The sequence below is a fragment of the Palaemon carinicauda genome, chromosome 4 (assembly GCF_036898095.1).
Source record: "Palaemon carinicauda isolate YSFRI2023 chromosome 4, ASM3689809v2, whole genome shotgun sequence".
NCBI lineage: Eukaryota > Metazoa > Arthropoda > Malacostraca > Decapoda > Palaemonidae > Palaemon > Palaemon carinicauda.
In genome coordinates this window covers 162,351,422-162,377,446 of record NC_090728.1, presented here as the reverse complement: position 1 = coordinate 162,377,446, position 26,025 = coordinate 162,351,422, and the positions used below count along the sequence as shown (strand labels likewise).

General features: G+C 33.1%; 1 protein-coding gene across 6 annotated transcripts in view; it reads right to left on the bottom strand.

Annotated features, from left to right (window-relative positions):
* Positions 1 to 8,764: 8,764 nt before the first annotated feature.
* Gdh (glutamate dehydrogenase, mitochondrial) overlaps positions 8,765 to 26,025 on the bottom strand; it is a 93,460-nt gene continuing 76,199 nt past the window's right edge. For 4 of the 6 annotated variants that reach the window (XM_068372616.1, XM_068372615.1, XM_068372614.1 and 1 more), the window contains exons 10-12: positions 22,566 to 22,657; positions 12,512 to 12,574; positions 8,765 to 9,385 (exon numbers count right to left, since the gene is read on the bottom strand). In XM_068372616.1, the coding sequence (XP_068228717.1) occupies positions 9,266 to 9,385; positions 12,512 to 12,574; positions 22,566 to 22,657 (275 nt within the window). In that variant the 3' untranslated portion in view covers positions 8,765 to 9,265. Of the gene's footprint in view, positions 9,386 to 12,511; positions 12,575 to 22,565; positions 22,658 to 23,114; positions 23,198 to 26,025 lie in introns of all 6 variants that reach the window. The other 2 variants (XM_068372619.1, XM_068372618.1) reach the window with 1 other exon arrangement.

Sequence of the window (26,025 nt, the reverse complement as noted above, 5' to 3'; positions counted from 1 at the left end):
TGCTTCAGAATAAGCATGCATACATTCAGCATTAATAAACAACAAACATTCTAAAATATATTCATGAAATAAAGCCATAAAAATCTCTTTGGACATTACATTCATTGTATGCCTCTCTCAGCATCGCTATAACCTCTCACACACACAAATTCAGTCCGTTATGCTAATTTCTTCATGCTTCTTTCCATTTCCATAAAGTATTTCCTTATCTCTTCCATAAATTTCTTTGACATGAGTGCATTCAAGAACCTTGCTTGTTAAATACAGTATTTCAGTTGTATAAATACGTCATGCCACAAACCTGATACAATCACCTCAATAAATTATTGAAAATTAAAATCCTGCGGGCTACATATTTTAACTCAAAATTGTGATCTAGTTGGAAATAATGAATACAAAGAATATTCTACGTCAGCCACGCGTAAAGAAGGTACACCAAGGCCTCCACGCTCTTCGTCTGACTGCCTTCAGACTATCGAAAGACTCTCGAGAGCTAGAGGCTTTTCGAAGGAGGCAACCAGAGCGTTTGCTAGAGCAAGAAGAATATCCACCCTTAGAATCTACCTATCGAAGTGGGAAATCTTCCGAAACTGGTGCAAGTCAGTATCCGTATCCTCGACCAGTACCTCTGTAACTCAAATAGCTGACTTTCTCTTATATCTGAGGAAAGAACAATCTCTTTCAGCTCCCACTATCAAGGGTTACAGAAGCATGTTGGCATCAGTCTTCCGTCACAGAGGCTTAGATCTTTCCAACAATAAAGATCTACAGGACCTCCTTAAGTCTTTTGAGACCACGAAGGAGCGTCGTTTGGTTACGCCTGGTTGGAATTTAGACGTGGTACTAAGATTCCTTATGTCAGACAGGTTCGAACCGCTTCAATCAGCCTCCCTGAAAGATCTCACCTTTAAGACTCTTTTCCTGATATGCTTAACCACAGCTAAAAGAGTCAGTGAGATTCATGCCTTCAGCGAGAACATCGGATTCTCATCCGAAACGGCTACATGTTCTACAACTTGGTTTTCTAGCCAAACACGAGCTGCCTTCTCGGCCTTGACCAATATCGTTCGATATTCCAAACTTATCGTATGGTTGGAAATGAACTAGAAAGAGTATTATGTCCTGTAAGAGCTCTTAAGTTCTATTTAAAAACCTTTACGAGGCCCGTCTGAAGCTTTATGGTGTTCAGTTAAGAATCCATCTTTGCCTATGTCAGAGAATGCTTTATCCTATTTTATCAGACTGTTAATACGAGAAGCTCATTCCCATCTGAATGAGGAAGACCAAGCTTGGCTGTAGGTAAGGACACACGAAGTTAGAGCTGTCGCAACTTCCGTGGCCTTTAAACAAAATAGATCTCTGCAAGTATATTCGACGCAACCTATTGGAAAAGCAAATCAGTGTTCGCGTCTTTTATCTTAAGAATGTCCAGTCTCTTTACGAGAACTGCTACACTCTGGGACCATTCGTAGCAACGAGTGCAGTAGTGGTGAGGGCTCGACCACTACAATTCCCTAATTCCATAACCTTTTTTAATCTTTCTCTTGAAATGTTTTATTATTGTTTTTGGGTTGTCCGGAAGGCTAAGAAGCCTTTCGCATCCTACTTGATTTGGCGGGTGGTCAAAGTCATTTCTTGAGAAGCGCCTAGATTAGAGGTTTTGATGAGGACCTTTAGTATGGGTTGCAACCCTTCATACTTCAGCTCCTAGGAGTCGCTCAGCATCCTATGAGGATCGCGAGGCTCAGTAAGGAAGACGTACTTAAAAAGGCAGAGTAATTGTTCAAGTCGACTTCCTTACCAGGTACTTATTTATTTTATGTTTGTTATTTTGAATAACTGCTAAAATGAAATACGGAATACTTAGCTCATTATGTCAACATGTAATGCTGGTCTCTACCCACCCCCCTGGGTGTGAATCAGCTATATGATCATCGGGTAAGTTTAATATTTAAAAATGTTATTTTCATTAGTAAAATAAATTTTTGAATATACTTACCCGATGATCATAAATTAAAGGACCCACCCGTCCTCCCCAATAGAGACCCAGTGGACCGAGGAGAAAATTGGTTCTGTGTTGACATCGAGTACTTGAGTACCTACTTGACAGATGGCGCTGTTGATGTACACCCCCACCTGTATAGCGATCGCTGGCGTATTCCGCCCGTAGGTTTTTCTGTCGGGCAGCAGAGCTGACAGCTATATGATCATCGGGTAAGTATATTCAAAAATTTATTTTACTAATGAAAATAACATATTATAAGGAATTTTGCTTCTTCCTTGAATATAGATAGTACAGTACAAGAGTAGCTCATATATTACTCTGCCAGAGAAGATGCGCTTTAAGAAAAATGTATCTTGAATAAGGACATAACCAACTCTTAATGCACGATTCTTTTTCAGCTTATTGAGATGGATATATTATCTTGACACTATATATGTACAGAATATAGATGGCCAAACTTTGAATATATATATATATATATATATATATATATATATATATATATATATATATATATATATATATATATATATATATATATATGTATATAATATATATATATATATATATGTATATATATATATATATATATATATATATATATATATATATATATATATATATATATAGATAGATAGATAGATAGATATAGATAGATACAGTATATAGATAGATAGATATAACTTAATTGGAATTAGTACTGTACTTCTATTTTATTGGTGACATTAAAAGAGGGGAGAGGTAATTCATTTCTGTTGTTCTTCAGTTCATTGTTTCATTGCTTAAAAAAGTGAGTGTGATTCTAGATTGAAAAATAATAATAAAGTTAGAATTTATATAAGTACTTTTCTGATTATGTGATGTCTCTTTTTAGAAGAAAGCTGTTGAAAGATATGAAAGGATAACATTAGATACTTTTAACTCTTCTCATTTTTTTTTAGTATGAAATTTGAAAGATAATTAACCTCTCCTTTAAAACCAGCAGTTGTCGTCCTCGTCAGCATTTGATGAGAAGCACGATGGTAGGGGCATCAAAATCAAAAGATTTAAAAGGTTTTTAGGTCTAAAATTGGCTTAGGGATAAGTGGGTTATTTGTCTTGGCCCGTTATGACAGATAAAGATTTTAGCTCTTTCTAGTATGCCCTTCGATCAAGCTACGAACAATGGCAGCCTGAAGTGAACACCTTTGATAGGACAAGAGATGATTGGAGCAACAATTTAGAAAAAAAATTTATTAGAATAAGCCAGAAGAAAGACTGCATACCAGTTTGTGTCAATGATAGAGAAATTTTAACCAGTTGATTGAAATGGCTGAAAACAGGAAAACATTGAATGATTTAGCTAATTAGAAGACAATTTGTTGATACTTGTTCAACTTAGTTGGAACTATATCTCAGGAATAAATGCTGAAGGACATTGTTGAAATGGTGGAGATTGTATATTGTTTCTTAAAAACATAAGTACAATGGATTGTGAAAACCCAGTGAAAAAAGTCTAGTGAAGTTAAAAGACCTGAGGACTATAAAAGTTAAACAGAAGCAGACTGATAAGAGTGAAGGTACAGTACATGCTTTGTACGTCACAAACAATGACACCTAGCAAAGAGCTGTATGCAATTCAAAGACAAGGACCAAAGGTAGTTTAAGAAAAATGCTTGAGTCTCAACTTTTAAATGTCTCAACAGTTATATTCATTGTTAATTTATATAGATGGCTAGGTAAACCATATATTGGTTGGACAACCACATTTCTTTCCTTTGAAAATTTTTATCAAAAAGAATTTTAACTATGTCGCTGTCATTTCACAACTCATTGGGCTCACTCAAAAAATTTTCTTTCAAGTTAGAACTGGACTAAGGTGAAGTTCAAGAAGATTGTCCGCTAAGTTTTTGAAGCTGGGGTTTTAGGGCAGTTGTAATTAATCCTGGGTCTCTCTCAAGGCACATAATTATTGCAATTAAAAAAATCACATGTAACTGTGTATATTTATGTAATAATTGAGAGATATATAAAGCATAATAAATTACATGTGCAAGATTTTTCCTTGTCATGACCACTTATAGTAAGGCTACTTGTCATTATGTTTAGTGATAAAGTTATGCTGTTTTGACTAACACTCTAACAATAGTTTTTGGTTTAGGAAGTGCTAGTGCTGTGTGAATTGTTTGATATTTTTTGTATAATCTTCAGATCTTTTAGGTATTCTTTGTGTATTTGAAAGGATTTTCTTAATAATGAGAGATGGTTTGTGGAAAATTGTTTGAGCTAAGGTTTGCTATTGATAAGACTGTACTTGTGATGTAGATGTGTACAGTATTCATTGAGATTTTATAGACCACGAATTGAAGGTCTTCCATCAGCATTTTCCCTGTTTTTGCCCTAAACCATTTTGTGCTCTATTAATATATACAAAGTTGAAGTTAGTAACTGAAGAGACTAAAATTTTTCAAACTATGGAAAATCTGATCTAATTTATGAACTTTAGCTGAAAGTTACAGCATCTCCTTCAGATTATAATTTACTTTATGTGGAATTTCAAATTTTATGTGTACTAATGGTTTGTAGGGTTTTTCTCTTTTAGAAATCTTCATGAATGTGTAAATGTTGTCGTTACCTTTTCTGTTTTCTTATTGCTTCAAACTTTTTCTAATGTGCTTTAATATAAGAATCACAAACAGCATTAATTTTACTTTGAATTTAATTCCAGCGCAGGGCTGAAAATCACAAGGATTTAATATTTCTGGTGTTTTCTAAGAAAATCTAAATTTGCAGGCTGGTCTAGCTGCTGCTCCTGCCCGTGCTGTTTCAGCTGTTAAGAATATGAACTTGCCACAACAGATCAAGGATATCAAGCTACCAGATCTTCCAGCAGCTATCAAGGATCTGAAATTTTGATCTTATCTGAAGTTCTACAAAGTTTTGTACATAAATATATATTTACATTTTTGTCAGGTGTTTGTATTTTTTTTATCAGTAAAGGTGAAGTCTGTGTCACAAAAACAAAACTTTTTCTGCTATTTCACCTTTTTCGGAATATTCATTCATTTACATTTGAAATGCAATTTCTTGATCCATATGTATAGTGTACTGCAGTGTCATCCATTTTCTTGATAATCTCATTATTCATTAATACTGATATATTACTTCCTTGGTTTATTATCATAAAAGTGATTTAAAGTGACCCTTGAACTTGCAGATATGTCCATATACTGAAATAAAGATCTGTATGTTGAAATAACACTAAATTGTTGTAAGTTCCTGTTTCTTGATTCTGCAAAATTAGTATGATTGAGAAAAGTTCTTAAAGAAAATTAATATACTTGAGAAAGATCACACATGAAGTAATTTTAGAATCTATATTCATTTTTATAATTAATCAAGTTTATCATTTTCCCAGTATTTAAGAATTAACACACAATACACAATTTACAAAGATATTTAATTACCAAGGAAGTTGCATGTATTTGCATGTTAAACAAGTGATTTTGAAATTTGCTAAACAAAACATGTTTAACCATTAATAAATTGGTCAGAAAAGTACTCTTGTGACACTTTCTTTACAAAATAGTTTGAGTGACAAAAAATGTTTTATTCAGTGTTAGACTAGAAGCTCAAGGTTAAAAGAAGCTTTTTATTTCTCTATTTCATGTTACCTAATGATCAGATTTCTTTGTGCAGTATTGCTGTGTTGTAGCCAAACTCAATTCTATGTTTTGATGCGTATTGGCATTCTTTATTTTTACAGGAACAAAAATATTCAGTTAATAGTAATATCATGTTTTCTTTTGCTTTCTTTTGTACAGTACAATCATATGCCTTAAATATAATTGAAAATATGTTTCAAAAATAAAATTTATTTGCTATATGACCTAGTTACTTTTAGAATCACTGTTTAGGAAATTCATAGGTAAGAAAGAATTATTTCTATAAACCTTCTCTGGTGTTCATATTGCTTTCGTCTCTTGAAAACCACTCATGTCGTTGTTACCCCTTAAAGATGAAAAGATTACCATTTTTTTTCCTTCCAGTATACTAATGCCTCTAGAATAACGGTATCTACCGACAATAACATACTGCGCGTGTCATATCTTCTTTAGTGTTTCAGTCACCCTAGTTTGATAGTTTTCGTATGATTTAAAGGTTTAAAGATGTCTTTCAAATTTGTTAGCAATTGCTATCGCTGTGTAAAGGAATTAGTTATTGGTTTTGGGTAATAATTGGATTTCTTTTTCTTGTCTCGTGCTGGGGACACTTTTTTTCTTTCAGACATTTGTTGGGAGGAATGTATAAGTCTCATTGTTCCTCTTGGAAAGTAAGTTCCAGAGTAAAGCTCTAAGCATAAAAGAAAGATCACTTTTAGTTCTAGGAGAAATCCAGAGAATGTTAGGCTAGCCAATTTTAAATAGAATGATAATGGTAATACCACTCTAGCATTTGACTTTTCTTCAGTCTTAACGAGTTTAGTTTTGATAGTCATGAACTTAAAAAGCTTTATCACGCTAGCTAATTTTGTGGAAGCTCAGAACACCAACTAGTCTTTCATTAAAGGTAATTTTTCAGTCCTAACCTGTCCTGTTTGATTTTTTTATTGTGCAATATTTGGTAATAATTAGAAATAGTCAAGTGTGGTGTGACAGGCATTTTATTTTGCTAAGTATTTTGGTTTTCTGGAAGTAATTTACAAAATACCGTAAACTTTTTCCTTTTATCGCTGAAGAACATTCCATCAAAAAAGCTTTATAAACTTATTCTTGATATTCTTGATATTTGTTTTTATTATGAGATTTTATAATATTTGTAACTAGTGAGAGAATAATATTGATGAAAGCAATGTTTTTTTCAGCCTTTAAATTTGGGGATTATCTTCGGTAAAATCTATATTAATATTTACTTATGTTTTTACTATTACGGTTTTCAGACAGAGGCAGTAATTATCAGCAGATACACCACCAAATTTCTGGTGCCTAAAATTCCAGTTTTCCTGGATGAATGATTTTGTCAAGCCACCTGAGGTTATGTAATAATGTTATTTTACTGTTTACCTTTGTCCTGCAAAGCAAAGAATGACATTTGTTTTTAACAAATATCTTTATGATTACACTAAAGCCAATTTGTCTTGTAAATAAGAAACTAAGATTTGGGTTAACTTGAAAAAAGTTTTGATACAGTGATCAGAGATTGTTGTGTCCATATTTCCTAGGAACAGGTTCTCAAATCTGCAAAAAAAATTTGTGATAACCTCCCTTGATGTTCATGTTGCTTGTTTCTTAAAGCTTGGTTTCTATTGACATATACCCCCAGAAAGCTAAAAAAAAAATCCTGTTTTCTTTCCTTCCAATAGGCTTAGGCCTCTAGTATAGCAATGAGGCAGTCTTGATGGCTAATGGCAGTAACTATGGTTTGGGAACAGCGTTGTTTTTGTTTTTTTAATATATCAGTGCCTTCGTTGGTGTCTTGTTGATCGGCAGTGCCCGTTTTCCAGATTGTTGTTATTCAAGTTATTAAAGATGTCTTCTCCATAGCCACTCCCTGAATTCATAGCTTTTTCAGCTTCATCTGCTTTCTGGTCTAAATATTCTCTCCAGTTAGTCCTGTCTTTTCTTTTTACCTCTGTCGATATTGGAATACTCAGCATGCTCTACCTTGGAATTTTCATTTCTAACTCAAAAACTCTCAACAATCAATTTCTATCTGTCTTCTTTTTATAGTATCCCAAGTATCATTTGATATCCATGGCTTTCTCCTTATAACTGCATCTCCAAAAACTTTACTGCTATGTTCTTAATATCACACCATTCTACACTAATTGCCTTCTCTTCGTCTCTAAGACTGCAAATCGATTTCTACATTCAATTGCAAATGTTTTTCTGTGCTCATCTTCCAGAAGCTTGGGTGCTTTCAGTTTTAATGTCAATGTAGCAGTGAGGAGCTGGTGATCACTACCAATATCTGAACCTCTATAGCTTCTTACATTTCTCAACGTCATCCTTCTCTCTTTATAAAAGGTTTTAAGTTCTCCGATAAAATGTATAAAGTGTTTGAGCCCATCAGTATATAGTTTTTCAAGTCTGATAAGTCTGATTCATAACCAATTATGTTTTCCTTTTAAATGGGTGAATAGCTGCTCTTTTCACTGTCTTTGCAACTAGTCCTTCCATGTACCATTCCATTGTTCTCAAAAGATCAAGAATACTGCATAATTTAATTTATTGAATTCTTTTATTTTATGGTGTCCTATGGTTATGATGCTCCATACTTGAAGCTGATAACTACTACTTGATTCTCGAGTAGAGATTATAACAATGACATAAATAGAGATGCCAGGTTATCAGCTTCGGACATTTCTTCCGATCTTTGTCTGGTAAAGAGTAGAAATCCTGGTAGTCAACTTAATCTGGTACCACTGTTACCATATCAACTTCCCTAATTTCAATGCTTATGACGTCATTTTCTTTCAATTTAGATACGATAACAGTTTTGTCCGACAGACACTGTTCGACCGTGTGGAAGCACCTTTATACGCACTGAGTCTGTGCTCTGTAACTAGATACATTAGCCCTAAAACAGGAGAGACTATATCTTTGGTAGTGTAATTACAGTATTTTGTACACTGTTGTATTTCCTGCTCTATCCAGTTGTTTTCCCTGTACCCTTTAGTTAAAGATGAGGAAAACAAGTATAATTTAAAACCTATTGGCAATACTCAAAAAGCCAACTTATCATAGAAGTAACACCTTTGTAAGGAAAATAAAATCTTGGTGAAGGTTTTCCCAATATTTTATTGGGTTTTTTTGATAATAAAATAAACATTGCAAGTGACCCTGCTTTACAAAACACAAAAAGAATGTTTAACATCAAAATGTATTGTGGTATTACTATACAGACTAACAATTTCGTAACATGCCTGTATGTTTAGCATCGCAACCAGAATTATAATAATTTTATCATGAAAATTTTTGCTTAAAAGGCAATTAACCAGACACTATTAAAATAACTTGAAAATTTTCTTTAATCTACAAACAGAATTACTAATAATGTCTGGATCATTCCCTTAATGGTACAAATATGAAAATATAACAAACCTTCCCCTTTACCTAGTATAAAAGCCTGCACTTTCTTTCCAGGTTTGACACTAATAAACTTTACATTCTGTAAAGCTCAAGTTATGCACAACAGTAGTCAAAGATTTAAAATTGGCAATATCTTTCCTTACATGTACATTCAGATTTTAGATCATCCTGGATTCTCTCTCACCAATGTTTAAGTGAAAGTAAGACCAGCAGAACTGTAGGTGTTGAAGATCTTCTCGATAGCATTGACGTAGGCAGCTGTGCGCAAATCAATTCCCAAGTTGTACTTGATTGCAGTTCTCATGATGGCCTGTAACAAATATTTAAATAATTTTTGTTTCATAGAAATAATTTTACAAAATCTCTGAATAGTTGACAGTAAGAGAACACAAAACTTAATCATATAATGTAATAGTTGGCCCTCCGGGTAGCATTTGTGACGCTGTATACAGTACTATGTAATCAATGGCATTACTGTACATAATTTCCATTTCCAAATGCACACACCAGAACTATTTCCTTGTACAAGATTCAGCCTTTGATGACAAGCTAGTTATGAGGAAACCATTACAACTTGTAATCTTAACACAAATACAAGACTTGCTCTGGTAAATTCATTATAATTCTGATATGCATCATTAAATATATTTTTTCATTAATTTGGATTTTTCCTAGCTACAAAAACAGTCTTGTACATAGGAAATTGGTTTACAGCATGAGCTGGAACTGGTGTTGATAGTTAAAGAGGTAGTAGCTAATGACAGATGGTGTGAGGTGAGGAAGGACTTCCCCTTCAAAAATTCAAAGCACAGGACAGAGGGCTGGTTGAGGTGTTTAACTTAAAGAACTCTGTTATACTTTAACAAGGAAAAATAAAATTTGCTTAAATCATTTGGGATTTGTTAAGTGTATACTGTAAAAACCTTTTGTCCTTTGAAGTAAGGAGACTCGCTGATTGGTGGGTATTAAGTCCCCCTAGAACCAAAATGGATAGTTCTTTTACTTCCCTGGAAATGTCAATCTACCTAGCCTGATGCAGAAGTGAAGGAGAGGATGCCAGCAACCTTCTACCTATCCATCATTGGGATGAATAGGCTGATATGGCCTAGCCTGTCCAAGAAGATTGGTACTTGGTCAAATGAGGGATCCCTTCCCCCCGAAAGGGATAGAAATTCGGAATAATACACTTGGCATGATGATCAACAAGTGGACTTACATCTATACTTTACCAAAGAAGATATGTTTACTGTCCCACATAGGAGCTGGATTTGTTATACAACTACTATACTTGAGCAACTACCACAAGAAAAAGCGCAAAGGGATCAAGGGAGACTGAAGGAGAAATTCTCTAGTTTTATAAAGAAATGAGGTCATATAAAGTCATTCAGAGAGTAAACCTTCAACTGCTTCATCCCCAAGAGAAGGCCAGAGAGAATTGAGGCAAAGAGCCAGTCATTCTAGGCTTACATCCATAAGTTACCAAAGAAAATACTTACCATCCCAAATGAGAGCTACAGTAGGTTTTACTACACAACTACCTCCACAAGACCAAGCGTAATTGAGCTGTCACCACAAACAAAACGCAAAGACATTCAATGGACTTCTGGGTTCTCCTGTAGAAGGTGGTCTGATGCATACAAACCTCATCCTTTAACATTTGGCTGACTGCAAGATTCCTCTTAAAGGAGAGGGTGGATGACCCTCTCACCAGTTGAGGCGTATGCATAATGAATAAATTCGAAGTCGGAACTAAATTGTGTTCCCAGACACCTTTCTTTGTTCTGCCAGTTCTCAGGAAGAGTCGGGCCACAAAAGCATATCCTCTCCATGTCATCCGACTCTTCATATAGAGAGGATGGAGAAGAGCTCGAAACTTAAGTCGTGCCCAGGCAGGTTCCTAGTTTTGGACGTACAACCTGGCATCAAACTAGCAAAGCTCCTTCAACCCCTGAGCATGGAGTAGGGCAGAGAGACTGTATAACTCGCTTAAACAATTCACCATGTTATGGCAGCAGAGACAGTCTTAAAAATTAGAACCTTGACTGACAGCCTTCTCAAAGGCTTGAACAGGTATGAGCGAGCCTGGAGAATGACGGACACGTTGCTCTCTGGGGCTCGAGATCCCGGGATGAGCAAGACTGTTCAAAGCTCTTCATAAGCACAGACAACTCCTATGAGGAGACATCTATCCCCCCATTAAAAGACCATATTCAAGGCCTTGGGATACCCTTGACAGCAACGACAGACAGGAGTTACTCTCCGTGAAGGTAAACTAGGAAATCTGCAAGTTTCTCTCTGTGAAGGTAGACTAGGAAATCTGCAATCTGCTCATGACTGCAGAAGAACCCCTTCTACAATATAAGTTGCCGAGGAAAATCTACAGTACAATTTTCATTATTTTTAAAATTTCATATTTTTATTAAATAAATTTAAGCTTTTATAAACACTCCTATCAATCTTTATTAACCCATTTTACATTTTGAAAAAATTCCCAAACTACTTTCACTGTAAACTCATCCTTACATATACGTTAATGAAAAATCTTAAACTGAACACTCATTAACATATGCACAGCTAGGCCAGGCTATGCCGATGACCACACTGAATGTCTATTTACTGGGGCAAAAAAAGACTGCTGTATTCAAAATAAACACATTTTTAGGAACGCTTTCACTTATTTGTATCCAATAATAATGATGATTGTAATAAAGACATCACATTATGAAATAAAAACGGCAAATATTCATCTTTTCCATTGTTTACATTTGTAAGCTCTTCAAAATTACCGGTTTTCAAAATCAGATGATTAAGGCAAACTACAGAATTATTTTCTCTTCCTAAAATAAACCATTATCACTTGAACTATCATTTTTATTTTATATAAAAGTATATAGTTAATAATAAAAAAATTTTTTTTATTTTAATAGCATATCAAAGTTTACTTGCGTTCCATCCCTATTGCCGATTCACGATTTGCATACATAGTAGTATATTTATAAATCCGTGCAGTACTGACGAAGTGATAAGTGTACCGTGATATGGAGAGCGATTACTATACTCAACTAATATTAACTATAAAATTAAGCCACTAAACATAATCCTTTGATATGATTATTAAACACGAGAAAAGAAACTATTAAATTTCAGATGCTTACATCCTTGGTCGCCAATGAACCTATGCAGTGAACAGGAGAAGGAATGCTTAGGTCAAAGACATAAAATGGTTGTACGTAGAAAGCAAGCAATTTTAAGATACTATAGGCAATGACTTATAAGATTCATCAAAATAAATACAGTATTAGAAAAAAATCATCAAAAGAAATACAGTATCAGAAAAAAATTCATCAAAATAAATTTAGTATTAGAAAAAATTCAAGATAAATACAGTATAAAAAAAAAAAAAAAAAAAAAAAAAAAAAAAAAAAAAAAAACTTACTCGTGCTGAACGCTCCATGGTATAATCCAGACCAGAGTGGACGATATCTTTTTCAGAGGCACCCTGAAATATATGAAACATTATTAATTTACTGTAATGATCCACATTAACATAGTAAAATTAATTACACATTTCAGTTATATATTTTACATTTTAATCAGGAAAATAATATATTAGGCCAATAGCTTAAATTCTATGCACACACAAGAACAATAATTTACAGTTAAGTGTAATATAACTACCAAATGGCGTAATATATACAGCAGTAATTCATGATGAATACATTTAAATACTAACAGTACGGTAATAAAAGGCTATTTCAATAACAGGGAATCATGCGACCACAAAAGGAAAAGAAATAGCTTATAAAAATGGTAACTAGTACATATGCCTCACATCTGTCTCAAAGGACATATTTTAAGTGAAGATTTACAACAACCAACTAATTAACTAATTACATAGCTGTACAATACTTTTTGAGACTAAATATCTGTAAGAAAAATTTTAGTTTCCCTCAATCCAAAGGCACAGAAACAAAATATGCCAATAAAAAAAAAAAAGGAAAAAAAAAGTTTTAAACAAAAGTGACCAGTAAACTACAAAATATTGAATTAAAATAAAATCACATCATAAACAGAACTCTGTCAGCTACCAATTCCCACTGTCAGCTACCAATTCCCAATATATAAGATGTAACAGCTTTTAAGTCCCAGTATTATATCTACATCCCTTCTCGTTATCTTTTCAACTTTTCAAAAATGTTAACTTCCAGATACTGGTACGACCTTAAAATCTAATCATCAAATGACTTGTTGCTTTAAATTTATAGTTCATTGCATTGTATTTTAATTTTAAGTCATAATCCTAGCTTTGTAATAGCAAAATCTTGAGCTTTGAAAAAAAAAGAATAACATAAGAAACCTAGGATAATCATTAAGTATTTCATAAATTATGTCACCATACTAATAAACGGTTCACCATTTATAGCTATAGCTATTATTTTACTGCAGCAGAAAAACCTGCTATTATGAGCTACACTCTAGGTCTAGTTGCTACCTTGTTCCCGATCAAAGATACAAGGCCAAAATGGCCAGCAATTCTGTAGATGGAGAACTGCAAGTTATAAACTATCTTCTAAGTCAAATGGTTCTTGGTTCTGATATTTATGTAGTGCTGGGAAGTGAAATAGTCATGCAGATTCTACATCAGTACTAAACTAATATCAATAACTTAAAGCCTAACATTTAAGTATACTCCTAGTTGGTATAAAAATACAAAATAGGCAATTGAAGAATCACACATTACTTTGTCCTGCACTTGGATAAAAAAATCCTCCTCATGGTTGGCAAACCAAACTAATAACTGTCAAAATTCATAATTAAATATAATTTTCAGCTGAGGTTTCAAACATGACTTTTGTTAACTCAGGGGTCTGGATAAACTATCTAATCATGTTTCAAACATAACTTATTTTACTCCAGGTTTGTTTAAAAGTTTAATTTAAAAATAAAATAGAAAAATGCATGCAATTTGATTTATAGGGGGGGGGTGTATCCATAAGCTTTTCAGCAAAAATCTAATGGGAATAGTGCACTGCAATAATCACGAATGTCTCCAAGAAATGCAAGGAATGTGCAATATTGAGGGGAGTGCTTCAGAATAAGCATGCATACATTCAGCATTAATAAACAACAAACATTCTAAAATATATTCATGAAATAAAGCCATAAAAATCTCTTTGGACATTACATTCATTGTATGCCTCTCTCAGCATCGCTATAACCTCTCACACACACAAATTCAGTCCGTTATGCTAATTTCTTCATGCTTCTTTCCATTTCCATAAAGTATTTCCTTATCTCTTCCATAAATTTCTTTGACATGAGTGCATTCAAGAACCTTGCTTGTTAAATACAGTATTTCAGTTGTATAAATACGTCATGCCACAAACCTGATACAATCACCTCAATAAATTATTGAAAATTAAAATCCTGCGGGCTACATATTTTAACTCAAAATTGTGATCTAGTTGGAAATAATGAATACAAAGAATATTTACACAATGAAATTTTCTAAAATTGTACCTGTAAAAATGCTGCACCACCCAAAACCAGTTAATCTTTAAAGACATGGATCTCTTGCTTTTCCGGTAGATTAATTTATTATTCTGCAATAAACAATATTTCACACAGCCTTGCCTTCCAGTAAAAGGCTGAAAATACCTCTATAGTAGTACTGTCTAATCAAAGGGATGCTGCTTACTAATTTACAAAATTGCCAAACTAAACTTGTCTTTATGTAAATAATGAAAAAGGGAGAACTAATTTACTTCAGTGGGCTTGCTTTTATATATTGAGATGCTTATTAGATCTTCCAAATTAGTTTTGAGAAAAATTATTTTTTCTTGACAATTGTATTCAGATACCTTTTGACCCTATTCAACTAAACTTATAAAGTTAGCATTAATTTATGTACAGCATTATGGAAACTGTATTTCCCTTTGGAACAATAACAAGAGTATTAAGGCAATCTCGCCAAATAGTAGTAAAATACAATTTCTCTCTAGAAAAAAAAAAAAAAAAAAAAAAAAAAAAAAAAAAGCCATTATAAGAAAATATTCACAAACAGTTACTGAAGGCCAATATAAAGTTTTTCAAGAGGCGATATTACTTTATAAAAATAAAAAAATTCCTCCCCTGATGTTCATATTACTTCTCCAGAAGCTCAGTTTATCATTGTTTACCCCCAAAAAATTCAGCAAATTATTTCCCCATTTTCTTGCCTTTCAAAAGATACATGCCCCCACCCCTTAAAGAAGTTAAACAACCCAGCATTTAATGGTAAGAACAGGTCAAAACAGCATATGCATTTACCAGGTTCTTGACTTTTTTTCTGAATGAATCTCTTGGCTGTAAATATTTAATTTGATTGAACTTGAGACAGTGGTTTCACTCATGATTTATATAATCGGAATCAGATATATGTACAGAAGGGCCAAAAAAGCAAATGCATTATCTAATCCCTTTACTGCCTGTTCCATGCTCTCACCTGTGAATATCAATTTTATCAACTTTGACACAAATCTCAGTAAGTACCAAGTGGAATACACCAAGCCACCACATGTGTTTGTTATCCTCATGGAAATTGCCAGCCATTTTTTATCAGGAAACAGGGTTCTTACAAACAAATAATTGCTATATTGGTATGTCTAGATATTTGGAAATGGTACTATTGTCCAAAGGAACTCATGTTTGCAACCTCACTGTAAAAAAGGGTAAAGGTGTTTTGCTCTTCTGTTTTGAATTCCTTAGCACAGAAAATAGATTACCTCCTACATACAGGCCAATTTTATATCTTTACTCTTCCCATCATTTGCCATAATTTTCCAGAATTGAAACATGTTCTAACTCCCTTTAAAATTATTAAAAAGCCCCATTCTGGCTACAAAGGGGGGAAACTGATCCATTGATCTGCCTCCATTGCAGATGTTCAAGATTTCAATTTAATTTTGGATTATCTGACCTATTTTGAAGAACAGTGTGATCTATGATTAAGAAAAGAGAACAGATATGTGCTTCAATGGTGAAACAGTCTCTCGGGCACAATATTATTTTTCCCCTATTTTGGGGCCTGTTGTAGATGTACAGGTAATCGATAGGGTAGTTACTTAGTTGGATACCATAATTCAAGCCAATCTGTTGCTCTTAATTTGTTAATAATCTGTGCGCCATTGTGCACAGGAATTGTTTTTAGGTGATCTTAATCCACATTTTCATTGTCTTGTGCCCATTAGAACACACTAATATGTGGTTGGGATGGCAAATTGTATGATTCCCTTAGGATAAATGTTTTAGTTTTTAATTATTATATTAGACTTCATAAATCTGTTTGACTGCATCAGGTCTGAATGACTGTGTGCATTGTTCACTTGCAAGTTCAGCCAATTGCCCATCTCATGTTTTTCTCTTACGGGGTAAATGTAGGGATTAGTATCTCACTTGCTTAAATGAGTCTATCTTACAAAGATCAGTTCCCGTACATAGTAAGTTGACAATTGAAAAACAGTTTAGTAAGGTCTTTGAAAAAGATGATAAAAAAGACGACACTTAAAATTAGTCTAAGAATAACTATATAATATCCAAATAAAGGTATTTAGCTTTTGGGTAAAATATATTTGTTATCCCAAATTCAAAATAAATTAGGAAATTAAAGTTCCCATTCGGTGTCAAAGCTTTCTATCCCACAAGATGGATCATTGGTAATCTAGCCCTGGATAACTATATGTCTCCTGCCCTTAATCCCATCAGCAAGAAAATTACATATTATTTCAACAAACACCTTAATTCCTTATAATCTTTTGACAAATTTAGTAATAAAAGATATATTGAATTAGGTTTTATCTTCAAATAATGGGTATTCTTTCAGTTACATTAAGTTGCCACATGCCCAAATGAAGTTAGGTCCAGATAATTAGTTTTAGATATTTACTATCTCTTAATAATATGAAGTTAGACCAGAAATAACTAGTAATAGGGCAGACTGTGACAGGTTTTTCAGAAACACATCACAAGTCCACATTCTGAACCAAGGGAGTATAAGGTCACACACCCTGTGCCTAATAAGGGTGCTCTGTTAAATAGGACAAATTTGAAAGAAATTTGTAGACCTTTCAGATTTCATATTAATTTTGGATTTCCCGACCTTTTTTAAATTAGTCAAGTCTAGAAGAGCTTCTATGGCCTCAATGGTGGGAGTCTCTGAGGTGCAATCATTCTTTTTTATCTTCCCTTATTTCATGGCTTTTTGTAGATGAAATTGATCAAGTTGGATACCAGAACTTAAGCCAATCTGTTGCTAAGAATTTGTTAAAAATTGCTACGATACCAACAATATCAAAGAGCTAAGAGAATCCTACGATATGAAATGCCACCCACAAATGAAAAAGTTGCTTAATAGTGTTTACTTCTGTCTTGCAATCTAGTTGCCTAAAATAGCAACTAGGAATGCTTTAATACAAGGGTTTAGCAGCAGAAGGATCTAAAGTACTGTAATTAAAGAAATTGAGGCTCTCCAAGAGGATCTTGCCTTTGTAAGGTGCAGTGAACATTCAGAACCCTTACTGAATGGAACACTTGCTTGTACACCCAAATTGAGAAGTCAAGTCAGAGTTAGCAACTGGTCAGGTAAGATCAGAATTACCACCTACAATATAAAACTCACTCCCCCTCTGAGTAAAAAAAATAAAAATGAATAAAAAGTCGGCTAAACTAGATAAGACCTGGCCCACCCCGAAAATAAGGGAACTGCTTTCCAAGTTAAAACTTGGGTCATTCAAAATAAACTAGCAATATGGAATTTGACACATTTAGAAGGACCTTGAAGCGCAAAACTTGTATCTTTCAATGAGAGATATTAATAATCCGAAAAGATACATTTGATACTTATGAATATAATGATAGTAATAGCGATTTAGAATACATGAAAAAATTTCATATTCTACCCCAAAACAAAATAATAACTACACTGTGATCATCTCCAAATGCTAACGATGACTAGGTGATAGCATCATAAGCTGAAGTCATAAACACAAAGTGATCGTCAAGTTTTCAAAAATCAAGGATACACTAGCATAAAGTGACAAAGATGAAGCCAACCTAACACTTAGCCAGAATAAAGCCCTGAAACGGGTAATTCACCAAAAACAACCCACAATAACCGCCAAGAAATTAGGACTTTGTTATTCAAAACTACTGTAATTAACTTTCTATACTATATCTTAACAAAACCTCGTGTTAGGATTCATCTGACTAACTTGACCCTTTCCATTCCAATCTTAGGCCAATTTAGAATATGCCAAAACCTCTAAGTCTCCAAAATTTAAAAATCTTCACATTCCAAAACTTTTCACCAGCATGAAATGCACTTAGAGGTAACAAAGGGATAATTATTGTTATTAGACAAGCTACATTCGGAGCCTTGGCAACGCGGAGGAGAATCGACCGAATCAGCATAAAACAGTTTTACTTTACATTTAATGGAATTTCTCAGAGGGATAGCTGTAGTCATGACTGAAGGGCATATAATGGCCAAACCATAAAAACATTACTCACAGACTTATAAAAAACAAAATATATCCAAATAAATAACTGAAAACTTTAGATAAAGTATACATTAAGGATGACTAGCCTAAAACAATAAATTTCCTGTTTTCTTTCCTTGTAATTGCCCTGCCCTGTTAACCTCAACCCTAAAACAAAAAAAAAATTCAGTTTTGGCAGCTAACTTAAAGGAGGGAGGGTGCATAGGCATGGAGGTGTTTGTTAAATTTGATCTAGATGTAACAAAGTTGGCACCTCTACTCAATACCATGCTCTATTAGAGGTAAGATCCATGGAAAAATTATAAAGTTTTTCAAATAGCCAAGTAAAACTATGACCAAACATGTATAAAATTGATTACAACAGGCTAAAACAGAGGAAAAGGGGTCAAATTACATTTAAATGTAATCAAAACTACCCAATAACTAAAAAGGGATCACCATCTTATTATTCAACAGCATAACCGAGTAACCAAAACTCAAACTTATTACTCTAACTTCCAATATACAGCCTGGATCATATTGATTTGTCATAAACTATAAATTTTAGAATTTCCTTTGTAACAACAAGCTATTCCAAAATCTTTAAATCATCATTAAACTATATACCTGACAATTTACTTTCCAATACAACATTGCTACAATTTACCCCAAGATACTGAAAGCAGTTTGCTAAAACATAATCATCTAAAAACTGTATGGAACCAAAGAGGAAAAGTTTAAATGACTACAACCAACTAAAGAACAAATAAAAAATTACATACAATACAGGAGGGTACAAGAAAGCACATTTAAATAAATAGGGAATTCCCCCTAAATAGGATTTTACATGGGATTATGATAAACTCAATCACAAGGCCACAACTTGAAAGTTTTGGAAGGATTATAGACCCAATCAGATTTAACAAATAAAATTACCAAGAGGAAAAAACCATGGGCAAGTATGCTTTATAAACAATGACCAACTCTAAGCTTTGTAAGGACTTCAGAAGGGCTGCAGACATGGTTAAGTGCAGTAACAAAAGACAATAAGCAGTACAAATACAGCTTTTCACATCTCCAATATGAACGACAACAATCATGATGATTATGTAGATAAATATGGAAAAGAAAAAATAGTAAGGATACAAGATGCAAGAAAATATTAATCCATAAACAACAAATTCATCACCTAAAATGCAGTAAGGAATAATTGCAGCTTGCTAGGAAATCATGAATGCCTGCACTAGGACCAGCCAGAGGTTAAGGCTTTTAGTAGCACTCAAGCTTCCAAACACTTGCACTCATTCGTGTTTTTTATATTTTTTTGTTTTGTTTTTTAAGGTAAACAGGGAATATAGCATCAGCCCCTTCTCCCCCAAAACAAAGAGGTGAATGTGATTGTTTACAATTGTGCTTCTCTTTAATCAATCTCAATATGTCCTTTAAATACTCTAAGGGGTTACATGGGTGGGCTTAGAAAAAACTATTTGAGGGACAACTAAATTGTTTCAGCTTTTCAGATGGTTTTAATGTGTCCCTTCATGTATTTTACAGCAAACATCTTCATTGATGACAGAATTATATATGATAATATTTTTTCTCATTACAGTCCATCAATGTCACTGCTGCTACTGTAATCCCAACCTTAACCCAACTGCATATGCTTAAAAGATAGGACGAGTGAACGTGGTGAAAATAGCAAGGACTTTTGAAACATTAAATCCAGGTCTACAAGCATGCACGATTTCCTATAAGCTTCAAGTATTTGTTTGCGAGTCATACTAGACTTGCGTATACTTCTTAATGTACTACAGTATTTCCGTACCTGTTTTCTCATGATTATTTTCTGCACCACATTTATCTACATAAGTTTATATTAGACTCTTCCTTGTTTTATACAATCAAAAATATCTATACTATACACACTATTTTCATTACTCAAGCTTTTCCGAAACCAAATATATTTTCTTAAAATAATCAAACATTGCAATGTAAATGAAAATGAATTCCAGTCAATATAAAGCAAAATCACGTCAGAATTAAAAAAAATACTTTGTACAGTACTTAACATTTTCACGAGTAACCTTACAATGGCATAAAAATTTTCACTTAGAAAATACTTGTAGAAAATAAAATTTCAAGAATTTCTTAATCGATCAAGTTCCACAATTTGCTTTTAAAATGGAAACGTGTACACACTAATTGTTTCTAATAGAGTAATATGCATCAAGCATTATTAATATTGCAACACTAAACAGATTCCAAGACCTCATTTGAGAAAGATCAACTTACAAAAACTTTATCTTTTAAAGATGTCTTTTGTTGAAATTCATTAATAAAACCATTAATTGGTGACATTTCCATTCCACAAAAAATTTTTTCATATTTATGAGAATCCAAACACTTATCTATCGCAACTTATTGCTCTAAAACTTTCTAGATAATTAACCATGATAAGAGTTTCAGTTCTTAAATGATTATACCTTTTAATTTCTTAAGTGTGTCTTCTGAAATAAGACCTACTTTTAAGCAACTGTGTACTAGCAACATTTTATGCCATATTTAGCACATACGACATTAAGTATTTGCCTACGATATGACCATACACAAAAAGGAATGACCTCTGCATATGCATTCCCACTCATAATCATAAATTATCTTTTGCCAACCTAAAAAGTATTAATTTCTAATACTGAAACGAAAGTTTTTCCTGGTAGTTTATGCTTTCTTTGGAGTACAATACCAGATAAGAAAAAGCTATTTTACTTTAAATTCCTCAGTAAAAAAATCTAAACGAAAATTACAGTGCTTTCTTCAATTTTTTATACCTTAAATCCTGGCTTTTATTATAAGTAATCCGTAACCAAATGTTATGTTTATAAAGAACAATTTAATTCTATGAACTTTCTTCCTTTAAAATGAGAAATTTTTTTCAGGAAATTAAACAAAATTACAAAGAATAAATGAATTTCCTAAAAATCAAAGAATGAGAAACTCAATGTTAAGAAACTTTAGTATATATACACAGCAATTGCAAGTCATTAAAATGTTTTACTAGAAATTACAACTCAAAACTGAACACCAAAAATCTATCATCAAAGATATACCTCCTCAAAAGTGACAAAAGATATCACTCTTCCTATTCATTTGTAACTCATATCTTCTTTGGAAAAAAGTGTTGTATACTCTTATTGGGCTCATAGCTATATAGTAATCTGGTAATTTTGCAATATTCCACAAATCAGTCAAAAGCACACTGCTTAAATTATGAAGTCTACCTGTGAATATTAAATTGAAATTGTAAAATAAAAATCCATATAACTAAAAATTAAAACTTAAGCCTTAAAACTACTATTTAAAATACGGAAGTAGCTACCACTAAAAATAAGACTACTATAACCACATTTTATATAAAGCAAGTGTTAATCTATAACAAATAGGAATTCCTCTTGTTCACAAGGCAACAAAGACTCTATTATTATTCCACTTGCAATAAAAAGCAACAAGGGATGGAACCTAGATTGAAAAAATCATACCTCAAATCAAACTAGGATAATTTCTTTCTTGATTTGTTAAAAAGATAAAAGATCTTTAAAACCCCTCTGAAACCCAACAACCCCTGTAACTGTAAAAGCAATAGATAAAAAAAAGGGAAAAAATAATGGCATTTATAAAGGCACTTTAGGATTAGCTGCGCCAATGAATTCAATGACATTTGAGTCAATGCCATAAAAAGTAAACATTATATTCACTATAAAACTAAAGCAGTACACAAAAAAAAAACCACACTCGGTAATCTAGAGAAAAAAAATCAAAATACAAAATTATACGAAAAAGAATACTCCAATCAGCAAAATATAAAACTATATCAAAACACAGCCAACCATTTCCTCACTCTTAACGCTTGTTAGTTATTCCCACATTTAAATTATGTTAGTTTGTTACATTTTATATACACTATATACTGTTACGTACAGAAATGCGATCCTGGAAAGACTCTGACGGCTCGATGGGAATCTTGCCACCAACACGACCAAACCGACGCTCAAGAGACTCTTGAACAGATTCTGTAGAAGGGATATTCTAACTCGTCAATTGATACGCTCAAAACTTATATTCTATGATTTATGGAAGATTAATGTATTCCTCGTGATGAAGAAATCTGCATAACTCTGCTTTCCATAAATATGTTACTATACTTTCCTTTTTCTCCTTTCCTCCTCTAAATTCACACACACCTTTCAAACCAACAAAAGGACTATAGCTTGATAATTTAGCCTATTTTCTGTGAGGGGAAAATCCATTCCATTAATGACAATAAGTAAAGGGAAGATGCATACACAAGCAGCCTATATTAGGCCTTTGCTGGTGCAGAAAAAATAAGCTGAAAAAAGCAAAAATAAAATTATGAGGTCATAGAAGGGCTAGCAATTTCATATACAGTACAATACAGTACTTAAAACAAAAGAATATTTAAGGCCGAAAATTTAAAACAATGATACGGGTCTGAAGTGGGTGACTCACAGCGATACGACTGGCAAACTTTTCACTAGGAACCACCACTAAATCTTGCTGAAAGTGTTTGGACAGGGAATGGGACACAGAGTCTGGAAAAAAATATGTTAAGTTCATCACAGAAGTCACTGTTATAAATTCACGAGCTATACTCTAATTACAGCATTTTTAACCCATTCTTCTAAGGATGTCTCCCTTAAAATATTCAAAAAATAAGTTAGCTTTAATGTTTTAATTATTCACCAAATACTAATCAATGCAGTGATTCTTGATTAAAACCAGAGTGCTCTAAGTAGATAAGTTTATAGTTTTTAAAAGACGGTATTAATGCAATTTTCCAAAGGAATTTAGACTCAACAGTGATGTTTGGCTGTAACAAACCTTTTTTTATCTACATTTAAATACTAATAAAGTGAAATAAGGCAGTAACTTGCAATGTACAATCATATAAAACCCCAAAAAGCAGTATATCTTTAGTTTTAATTTTTTTTAACTTTCATATTTATGCAAGCAGAAAGGAAGAGCTAAAAATAGGTTTGTCTAAATTTTTATCACTTAATCTAAATCAGACTGTCAAACAAAGCCCTGTAATTAAAAAATCACTCCTCTTTTTCCACAAAACCAATTTTTTACACTTAAAAAGAAGCACATTACTAGAGAGAAAGGGGTTAAATAACTACTGTATAGAGAATCAGAAAGTTAAGCATAAACATTTCCAACAGAGAAAATACATTACCTTCACTGATGTTGATCAACTAAAATTTTCATCAACTGCAATATCAGTGGTGGAAAAAAATAATATATTCTGTAAAAAAAAAAACTCCCACATAGTATTCTAAAATCCAAAATATTGATGGCTGCCGTTCATTACTATAGGTTCCTCTATACAGTACTGTAATTATAGAGGCTTTGACAAAGGAAAATCCTATGTTAGGTATGTGCTCTGCGGTCCCTCCAAAAGGATTTTCCTGTTAAGGTTAAAAAAGAGAATCCAATACAACATAATACAGCACAACAAAGAAATTGTCTTTCCTGACAGTACCAAATGCAGCATATATATTATCCCCTGTAATTCTTGTGTCAAGCTCTTGAAAAGAGAATTAGACAACATAAGAAAAGATATGCACAAAATAATATGCAATGTCTGAAGAATTATACAGCTCATTGTATACTGTATGTCTGAGTGATATTAATCATTATATCTGTTCTACGACAAATCAGAAGAAGCGTTTTAATTCTTTCATCCTACCTTGTTTCTAGTATTGTTCTCCTGTCTGGTCTTCAGCTACTGATTCTCATCTTAATTTGTTGGACAGAAACTTACGGTCTACTAAATTTCTTATTCCTGATCTAGATATTAATCTCTGGCACCGTCATTTAATTAGTTCGTTATGCATGTTGCATAAGATTTTTCTTAATTCCGACTATCCTTTACGTTCAGATCTTCCTGGACAGTCCACTCATGTTCGTAATACTAAGTATGCAGTCAATTCTAATAGCATTCTTTATCATGAGGCTCAATGATCTTCCTAATCTGATAGTTGTATTGGTAATTTTCAAAAGTTCAAACTTACAGCAAATGTTTTCATGTTGAACAGGCTGACGGAAGTTTTTATATTTTATTTATGAAGGATCTGTTTTAGTGATTTTTCTGTTCTTGAAATATTTTATTTTGGTTGTTCATTTCTTCCCATATTGTTTGTTATTTCCTTGTTTCCTTTCCTCACCGGGCTATTTTTTCCTGTTGGTGCCCTTGGGGTTATGGCATCCTGCTTTGCCAACTAGGGTTGTAGCTTAGCTAATAATAATAATGTAATTGTGTATGTCTAATTGTATACTGTATGGATAAGTGCATATGCTTCTTGGCAAGGGAAGAAGATAAGACTTTGGCTATGGGAAGCAACTTTTCTAAGAGAAGGATCCTCCAAAATCAAACCATTGTTCTCTAGTCTTGGGTAGTGCCATAGCCTCTGTACCATGGCCTTCCACTGTTTTGAATTAGAGTTTTCTTGCTTGATGGTACACTCGGGCATGCTTTTCTATCTTATTTCTCTTCCTCTGGTTATTTTGAAGTATTTATTCATATACAAAAGATTTATTTTTATGTTAATGTTCTCAAACTTCTCTTGTAGTTTATTTCCTTATTTCCTTTCCTCACTGGGCTATTTTCCCTGTTGGAGCCCTTGGGCTTTATAGCATCCTGATTTTCCAACTAGGTTTGTAGTTTAGCAGCAAGTAATAATAATATTAATTTAGCATTGGAGCTGCTGTGACAGGTTCAATAGGGCTTGAAAAGTTGGTCTCATATGCACAAAGTAAGGCTTTTCATGTTGACACAATAGCTCTAGGGCAAGGAAGACAATATTTTTGTAAATTATGCCATACTGGATTTCCTGGTGTAAACTTAGTAGGAATGTCCTTAGGGATCACATAGCAGCCTTACCCCTAAAATTACTCTAAATCATCCTAAGCCTCACAGATCCAGCACAGTTTACCCTTTCAATATATCTGATAATACTTAATGCTTTATTTTATAGCATACATATAAATTTAATATTTCTATGAAAAATAGTATAATCTAATCAAAAAAGGATATTTTGCAACCTATCATTTATATCATTGCCTCATTTTGTAAGCCTTCACATATCCCAAATAATTCATCCCTGAATAACAATTAAAAAATCTGACTACCTACCAGACACAAAAGGGAAAATTATAAATAAATTATACATTTATGAGCAAAAGGTTTCTTTTAAACTAATCATTTTTACCGTAGCCCTCATCACAATTAAAGGTTCAATCAAGAGGTTTGAGCATGTGCTTACCTAAAGAGCATAATGCTTTGAAGGACAGGAGAGTTATAATTACAGAGTTGTAAATCCTTAGTTTTAAATTCTCTATGTTTTTAAAAATATGGAAC